At 53.2% G+C, this 9,181-nt stretch overlaps 1 protein-coding gene across 1 annotated transcript in view; it reads left to right on the top strand.

Annotated features, from left to right (window-relative positions):
* RNF187 (ring finger protein 187) overlaps positions 1–8,146 on the top strand; it is a 10,353-nt gene extending 2,207 nt beyond the window's left edge. Inside the window, exons 2-6 of the mRNA XM_023763816.1 lie at positions 632–747; positions 5,217–5,789; positions 6,831–6,923; positions 7,117–7,338; positions 7,911–8,146. Coding sequence (XP_023619584.1) covers positions 632–747; positions 5,217–5,789; positions 6,831–6,923; positions 7,117–7,338; positions 7,911–7,913 — 1,007 coding nt within the window. The 3' untranslated portion in view covers positions 7,914–8,146. The remainder of the gene's footprint in view (positions 1–631; positions 748–5,216; positions 5,790–6,830; positions 6,924–7,116; positions 7,339–7,910) is intronic.
* The last annotated feature ends 1,035 nt before the right edge of the window (positions 8,147–9,181 follow it).

Raw genomic sequence — 9,181 nt, 5'->3', positions numbered from 1 at the left:
GAGCTCAAGCTAGCTTGAAATACAGATCTTATGCTTTTGCATCGGATTGGCTGGCTCCCTGATGTAGTTTCTTAGAGATCTTGAAATCTGAGCATAACATTACCCTACAATCTAAATTATTCACACTAAATTACTTAACATTTTCTGAGGACTTAAACAATTTTTGTAACTGCAGTGGTCAAAGATCCCCTACATCCAGGTCTTCTTTACATTCTGTAATCCTCCTTCTCTGTGTCAAACCTGCTCTGCCTATCAAATCCTACTTCTCCACTCAAAGCCTCTTCTGCCAACCTCAGACCTTTACACCCTGAGGTTTCTGATCCATCCCTCGCCGACCTGTCAGGTTCCTCAGATCCTCCCTTTGACCCTTATGATCACTCAATTCTCTGTTTCCTTCCGGGTCCCTCGAACCCACCTCCTTATGTCCCTCCTCTGACTACCCCCTGTCTTCTTCCACCCCCTCAACCTCCTTACCAAGGCCCCTCTTACTCGTTCTGGGACAGCCCAGACTCCAGCCCCCATCCTTCCTCTCCGAGAGGTGGCGGGCCTGAGGGTATTGTCCGGGTACACACCCCATTTTCCATGTCCAACCTCACACAGATTGAGAGGTGTCTCAGGTCTTTTTCCACAGACCCCGCCACCTTTACTAAGGAATTTGAGTACCTGACCCAGTCCTATGACCTGACCTGGTACAACATCTGTGTCCTCCTGTCCTCCTCTCTAAACCCAGAGGAGAAAGCACGTCTGGTGAGCAGCTTGGGACCATGGCAGTGCCCTCCATGGACAGGATGCAGTGGCCCACCTGGTTGGTGCTGATGCGGACCCGCAAACTGACCGAAGATGGGACTATCAGGTCAAGTCTTTAGGGTGTCAGCTCTGTAGCCATATAATCCCCTGTCTCATTGCCAGACTCAAAAAGGCTGCCCATAAGGCAGTCAACTATGACAAACTTAAGATCACTGAAGGCCCTGACGAAAACCCAGCTCTCTTCCTCTCCCACCTCACAGAGGCCTCACAGAAATTTACAACCCTAGATCCCACTTCCCCAGAGGGAACCCTTCTTCTGAACACCCATTTTATATCCCAATCAGCCCCCGACATACACCGAAAACTCTGAAAATGGATACACGTCTACAAACCCCTCAAAAAGATCTCCTTAACCTGGCCTTTAATAATAGAGACGAGGGGACCCAAATCCAAAAACAAAAGTGAGATCAGGTCAAGGCTGAGGCCCAGAAGGAGGCCTTTCAGCTTTTAGCCGCTGCTCTCACAAACCCCAAACAAAATGCCGATCCTCCAACCAAGGGTAAGTCAGGGGCTAAGCCTCCTCTGGGCCCACGCTTCAAGATTCCCCCGCCTGGGCCCTGCCCAAGGTGCTGAAGGAAAGTCCACTGAAAATCCAGGTTAGGCAGCTTAGACCCCTGACCTTTGCCTCCCTAAAGATAACCTCTAGGCCTCAGTTGTATTTTAGCTCCAGGCCCATAAAAGCAGCAAAACCAGACAAGTGACACTGTGGCAGCCTCAGGAGCAGCTTTTACCTCCCAATCACTCAACAGGACCTCTTTCAAGCCTTCACCAGCCAGTCTCTTGGGGAAATCATGCTGCTGCGACCCCTTGCTCCAACCAGGAGGAATCTATACAGTGTTCCAGCCAACTACAATCAGAGTCTATCCCCCTATGATCTCCACGTCCCCCCTCAGCAGGAAGTAACTACAGAAGATAAGACCTTCATCTCTATTCTACAAAACAAAAAGGCTGGAATGTTAAGTCTGATCAAATAATTGAATCGATACCCCTCTCCTGGGACCTGACCTTTAGACCACTTCACAATGGACATTCCCTTTTGCTTAGACCAAAATTTCACTTGCTAAGACCACATTACACTTGCTAAGACCATTATCTTTCCCCCCAGGACCCGCCCAGAGAATTCTCTACCCAGAAAAAGCCTGCCTAGAGTCCTTTAAGACCTCTGACTCCCTGGCTTTGGGTGCTGGCACCATTTTGGGGCTCAGCCCATCTGGTATCCAGACGACCTAATAAGCTCACAATTCTTTACCCCTTTTCGCATCATGCATTCCTCCTTCAGTGACCCTAACATACACCAACCCAGCTCTCCAAAACCCGTCCTTTTGGGAGTTTGTGGCAGCTTTATTAAATTACTAGCCATTGGTGACAGATTCAATCTCCAGCCCCTCCTCTCCCCCAAGGTGAGGGGTGGGACTGAAATTTTCAACCCTCTAATCACTGGTTAGTTCCCCTGATGTCCAGCTCCATCCTTCAGGGCTTTGTCAGGGCCAGCCTGACAAGGTTGAGCCGGGCTGAGGCAGGGAGGTGGGAATTGAGAAAAGAAAGAAAGACAGGAAAGCGGGATCGGGAGGACTCCAGTTCTTGAGGAACTAAAGTGAAGTTTATTAGCCACACAATCTTATTTATACACAACACACTGAATAGGAGGTCTGTCAAGAGGAATGTATTCTTTGTTCCTCTTAATCTCTAAGGGAGAGACACAGCAGAAGGACAAGTTCTCAGTACAGCATATCTCAGTAAATAGTTACAGACTTCTTGGTAAGCCAGGGAAGGCTGTTCTCATTCTACAAAGGTTGCTCTCATTCTACTGATAATCGCCATCTGAACAAGTCTGGGAAAACTGTGTGGGTAAGGGTCCCAGCCTTGCTAGCCCCTTCAGGTGCAAGGACCTTGCCAGCTTACATCTGGGCCCCAACAGGGCTTTACAGAATCACCTCATTCACAAGCAAAGACATCTTTATGACTCTTATCACAGGAAATTCTAAGGATTTTAAGAGCTATATTTGAGGTGAAGCTCAAATATATATAATAAATCACAATGTCACAACCACAATGATTTCAAATTGACCTCTTACTAGTGATACCAACTAATAGATGAGTCCATCTGCCTGTGCACACAGGCCAAAATAAATGCACAAGCAGAAGTTTGCAGTGTAGAATGGAAGACATTTAATATTAAATTGGCCAATCCACAGACGGGGAGCTAGTGCTATGAAAGACTCCACTCCCTGATGGAGTGAAGGTTCCAGATTACATAGGGCAAAATCACAAGACACCATGGGTTAGGGCAGTGGTTCTCAACCTTCTGGCCCTTTAAAAACAGTTCCTCATGTTGTGACCCAACCATAAAATTATTTTCATTGCTACTTCATAACTGTAATGTTGCTACAGTTATGAATCGTAATGTAAATATCTGATATGCAGGATGGTCTTAGGCGACCCCTGTGAAAGGGTCGTTTGACCGCCAAAGGGATCGCAACCCACAGGTTGAGAACCGCTGGGTTAGGGGGTTGAGGTTATACTTGGAACTGATTGGTTGTGTTGGCAGTGAAAACAGAATCAGGTGTTAGACTGGTGGAGTCAGATTGAATCTTGGTTCAGCAACCTCAGTACTTGAGTTCTGGAGAAAGGTAATGGTAGCACGAGGGGATGGGATATCAGAATACTCATCAGATTCCAGGTCTCCACTGATTGGTTGGTACCAGGGCAGTGGTCACTAGTCAATGCAGGTGGTCCTGAGGCAGCCATGGCATGGCTTGTATGATTTTGCTGCTTTTCTGGACCTGGAGCTGAGAAGCAACTAAGGCCTAGAGGTATTTGATGTGGGTCAGAAACTCATTGTCCTGGGTGCTCAATGCTTAAGGGCTACTCTCCAGCTCCCCAGCTCCACCTCCAAGGGCGGGAGGAATCTACCACATGAGTAGTGACAGGCCAGGGGAGGAAAGGTCAGGGAGGGTCTGGGCCACATGACCAGCTTTATGCTAGAGGAGGAAAGATTACCCTGAAGCCAGGTCCTTATTTTCCCAGTTTTGCCAGTTGTTAGGCACCCAGGGCTTTCTGCCCTGTGTCCTTCTGTACCCTGCCTATATAGTCTTTGCTCTGCTCATGTCTAATTGTCCACCACAGGTTTGCCAGTCTCATTTATGACTCCCATTTGGTGCATTTTAAAGTCTATATCTGATTTTTAAAAACTCATAAAACCAAAAAGCAGTACTTTGAAAGGTTTTGCACTTGTATGGTGTGACGGCTGCATCCATTTGCAGCTAGGGTTCAAGGTCTGGAGAAGGGGCTGCACACAAATGGATATACTAGACAAGAAATATAAATTTAGAATGCATGGGGGAGCCAGGCAGAGGCTTCACTCTAGCAGAGAAGCTCTCTGACTTCTCCATCCCCTTTGCTTTTTATTTATTAGAATACACATTTGCCCTTTAGCAAAGCAAACAGACATATAAATGGCAAAGTTTGGTAAACAATAAAAGAATTATCAGGTTAGGGGATTGCCTTTAGCAATTCAGCCAGCAGCAGGCAATATTATGCTGATTTTCAGCCCTTGCTGAATATCAAAGTCCATCAGCCTTCTAATGGACTTCTCGCATTTGTGTGTTAACTGCTTATTGGTCTTAGCCTCCAGCAGTGTGGGAGAGTAAACCCATTTTTAAAAATTTAAAAATCACATAGTAAGTGCCATGCAGATTATTTTAATCTCATAATGTATTCTTTTTTAAAAACGTTTTTCTTATTGATTTTAGAGAGGGAGAGGGATAAAAACATGAGAGAAAAAACATGGATTGACTGCCCCCTACCGGAGATGCGCACGTGCCCTGATTGGGAATAGAACTGGGGACCTCTTGGTTCCTGGGTCCACACTCAATCACTGAGCCACCAGCCCAGCCCGTGATTTTTTTTTTTTTTAAACTGGATGCTTGGTTGTGTTCAAAGGAAACAGATTGTTTCTCCCCAAAACTTTTTTGTTTTTCCTAAAGAAAAGCTAACGAATATCCAGGGGCCAGTATCCGTGAGATGTCCTAGATATTCTGAATCAATGAACTGTCCTCACTGGGGGCAGCGCGAACAGTTCACCAGAGGAGGGGCGCGCTGGGGCGGACGGGCGCGCAGAACCAGGTTCTGGGGACTTCCTCCAGCCCCGCGAGCTCGGCGAAACGCGCGTGCGTGCGCGTGATGGGGGAGGGGTTGCTGTCGTGTGTGGCAGGGTGGGGTGCTTGCCGCTCAGGTCCTAGCAGCTGACAAAAGACTTTTAAATGCTCGCCAAATAATAAAACTTGGCTTCTCTCTCGCCCATGAGCCATTTGTGGGGGAAGCGAAAATCCCTGTATGATTTCGGGGTGCGACAAAGTGGGTGACCCACCCGCCAGAGTGAAGCGCTCCGTTGACCGGACCCGCGGGGGGCGTACACCACTGCCAGGACCGTGCGTGCTGCGTCCTGTCCGTCCCCGCCTGGTCGTGCGCATCCTGGTCGGCATCCTTGTTTCGTTCCAGCGCAACGTCTGCGCTTTCCGTCTGCGCCCCCATCCCGGTCCGCGCTCTCCGGCCTCTCCCCCTCGCCCTCTCCAGGGGTACCCGCCGCAGCCCTGGCGCTCCCCGCGGGCCCCGCCGAGGCCGCCTGCGCCCTGTGCCAGCGCGCGCCCCGCGAGCCGGTGCGCGCCGACTGCGGCCACCGCTTCTGCCGGGCGTGCGTGGTGCGCTTCTGGGCCGAGGAGGACGGGCCCTTCCCTTGCCCCGAGTGCGCCGATGACTGCTGGCAGCGCGCTGTGGAGCCCGGCCGCCCGCCGCTCAGCCGCCGCCTGCTGGCGCTCGAGGAGGCGGCCGCCGCACCCACGCGCGACGGCGCGGCCTCGGAGGCGGCGCTGCAGCTGCTGTGTCGCGTCGACGGGGGTCCGCTGTGCGCCGCCTGCCGAATGGCGGCGGGGCCCGAGCCACCCGAGTGGGAGCCCCGCTGGAGGAAGGTGCTGCGCGGCAAGGTGCGCCGGAGCGGTGCCTGTGCGCTGCTACCCCCTTCCCGACCCCGGTCCCTGCCCCGGGACGGCGCCATGACCACCTTCCCCGACCTCCGGACAGGGCCCTGTTATCAAATCCCCCCCACCCCCACCCCCGGAAGGTGTCTGTGGGCCTCCCCATCTTCTCCTGCCCACCCTTTCCCCTTTGGGCTCTCCAGATGGTGTCCTGCTGTGGGGTCCGCCCCTGTGCCTAGTTCTCTAGGCCTTCCTGCCCCTCCTCCTTGCATGACCTAACCCGGTGGCAGCCTGCCCCCCACGGGTGAACCCTCTGAAGCTGTCCAGCAGATAAGGCCCCTCCCTGTTCCAGCCCCGCCCCTCCCACACACTTCTCATCCCCTCCCGGCCCTCCCTGAGCCTCTCCATTTACTTTGTTCTGGCACCTTATCTGCACGGCATGTGATATCTGACCCTGGCTGGAAACCCACAAACTGGCAACCCGGGGACCCACCCTTGTAGGTTGTGGGCGCTCAGAGTAATTTATGAGAGAGTGGCCAGCCCGACTAGCTGGATTCTCCTCCTGCTGGGGGCTCTTCCCACCCACCTGGTCAGTGCACAGCCAGTGACATGCCTAGTGGGCCCTGGGTGAGGCCATGCTCACCCCCAAGGGGGCACGTGCAGGGTCTGGGATTCCTAGAGTGGCCCAGCCAGGGCCATTCCTTCTGAAAAGGATATGGTGACTATTTTTGGCAAATACCCATCCCAGTGCTAGTGACAGTAACACTGGAAACTGAGGGGACACGCATGTCCAGTTATTTGGTTAGATTCTTAGCACAGGATTTTCTAAGGCTTCTTCTGGGAGCAAGCTTAGGCGGGTCACTAAGACCCCTCTGGCACCTGCAGCCTGTTTGATGAGTCTGGTGGGCCAGGACCGTTCAGTGGGACCTTCTGGATAGTCAGATCTTTAGTAAACTCCGGAGGTGTGATGTCCCCTGGATTGGGCTAAGGGAGGGGTGTCCTAGACCTTCAGGGGTGGTCACCCACCTGGTAACCAGCTTCTCTTCCCAGGAGAATAAGGGGTCTGTGGAGATCATGAGGAAAGATCTGAATGATGCTCGGGACCTGCATGGCCAGGCCGAGTCTGCTGCTGCTGTGTGGAAGGCAAGTAGGAGTGGACCTGGGTCCGTGGGAATGAGGGGACATGGGTATGTACTCTTGACTCTATCTGGCAGGGCCTTGGGAAGGAAATGAGCCCTCGGTAGCAAACCTTTTCTCCTTGAGGTGGTCAGCATGGGGCTGGGGTCCTGGGTGCAGCCCAGGACACAGGTGTCCTTCCCTGCCACCTGCCCTGCAGGGACACGTGATGGACCGCAGGAAGAAGGCCCTGACCGACTACAAGAAGCTCCGGGCTTTCTTTGTGGAGGAGGAGGAGCGCTTCCTGCAGGAGGCAGAAAAAGAGGAGGGGTCCCCCGAAGATGAGGATGCTGACCCTGCAGAGAGGTTCAGGTCCCTCCTGCAGGCCCTGTCGGAGCTGGAGCGGAGGCACCGCAACCTGGGCCTTAGCATGCTGCTCCAGGTGGGCCCTGGCCCCATCTTGAAAGCCTTAAGCTACCAAGAGAGGGCTTACGGCGAGGCCTGGTCTTTGTTTGGGGCTGAATTTCAGGATGAGTAATCCAGCAGACTCCCAGCCTCCATATTACTGGTGATCTTTCATGAGGCAAGGCTGCTCCCCAATATTGAAGCACCAGGCCCTTGTCCTGCCCTAGCACTCTGCAGGCAGGAGCTGGCCGTGGGGTGCAGGAGCACAGGGTCCCCAGGAAGGTGATGGCCATCTGACTCTTTTCCTACATGTCCTCACACCCTATGTCTGAGGCCGGGCCCTGGAGGCTCTGGGTTCTTTGTGCCCCCTCTGATCTGAGCCAGCAGCCCCCACCCTCCCCTTCTCTGGGCTGGGAAATGCCATTTCACTCGGAATGCTTGTTATCAGCTGCTGGTAGGTGGTGGTGTGGGGTGATCATCATGGGAGGCTTGGCTTCAGCCTTGGGGAGCTGCCTGTGGCTGGTGGAACTGGGGCATGGCCACCTGGATTTTAGGACAGCAGCTCCCTCCTCTATCTCTTTCTCTCCCTGTCTCTCTCTCTCTCTGCAGTGATGCCAGGCAGAGGAAGCTGGCTCGACCATGGCCCGGCCCCCAGCGGCTCCATCCGCCTCGTTCAGGACCCCGGAGGGTCCTAGGTGTGACTGGGCTTCGTACCGTAGGTGCCACCTTGGGTTGTCCCCTCCGTAGTGTCCGTGTTTTCTTTCCTTGGGTGTTTGTGTTTCTGGGCTATAAAAGCCAGCCTCACCGTGGAGACCTGAAGCGGTGGGGAGGCATCAATAACTCAAGTGTATAGTGTTCTTTCTCTTCATAAAGCTGTTATTGCCGCCGCCGAGTCTCTTCACATCTGCCTGGGATCTCCGTGACAGCTGTTGTCACAGCTGCCGGGTGGCTGGGTTGTCCAGACCTGGCACCTGCCCCCTTTAAATGCTGCCCGTGATGGGCCTTGTTCTACTCAGGTTTAAAGACCCCTGTCTGAGCATCGGGCAGAAGAGTTAAGGTTAAATTTGGGGTGATCATCGAAGGAAAGGGAGTCCCAGGGTGCCCAGATGGGGAGGATAGGCAGGTAGATCCACCTGTCACTCCTGTTTGAGGCCCTGAAAGGTTGTGTCCCCCACAAATCACCCACAGCTCAATTTCTCTGTGCAGTAATGGCCCCAGGTTCTCCTGGGTCTGGGAAGTCTGTGCACCTCACCTGCAGCTCTGTTCCCGGTGTCTCCCAGTGTGTCCGCTTGCCCTGCTCCTCCTCCATCACTGTCCCTTAGGAGCAGGTTGGCGTGCTGTCATTCTTGCTGTACCCCTGGCTTCCCTTGCTGTGTAGTTCCTCCCATAGATGAATTTAGCAAAACCCATGACTTAGTGGCAGTGTCATTGTGTAGATGAGTTCAAGGGACAAAAATGCCATATGGTGACAGGACAAGGGGTCCCAGTGCATTGGTATAGACCTTTAGGATGGCTCTGAGTCACTCCAGATTAGCAGCTTTGTGATCAGTGGGCCATTTCTGGACAAAGCTTTTTAGACTTGGGTGCCACTGGCTCAAGTTTGAGGCTGGCACTCCTGGAGCCCGGATCAGGGTTTGCTCGCATCCCTCCTCCCTCTGTCTCCTCTAGTGCCCCATGATTGGGTGGAGCTTCTGCAGGTGGGTCTTCTCTTTGATGTGCTTCCACTTCCCACCTTCATCAAGTGGGGGACCCAAGGGAGCTGGTCCAGGCTCCTGTGCACTGAGCGCAGATGCCCGCTGGGAGGCTTCTCAGTTGGAGACTTCGGTGCAGCTCAGTAAGATGGTGCCCAGAGGGGCGGGGGCTGGGGGGAGACACGAGAT

Source organism: Myotis lucifugus, unplaced genomic scaffold (assembly GCF_000147115.1).
Source record: "Myotis lucifugus unplaced genomic scaffold, Myoluc2.0 scaffold_302, whole genome shotgun sequence".
Taxonomy (NCBI): Eukaryota; Metazoa; Chordata; class Mammalia; order Chiroptera; family Vespertilionidae; genus Myotis; species Myotis lucifugus.
The sequence above is the reverse complement of the archived record's forward strand: the minus strand, read 5'-3'. Positions and strand labels throughout refer to the sequence as shown.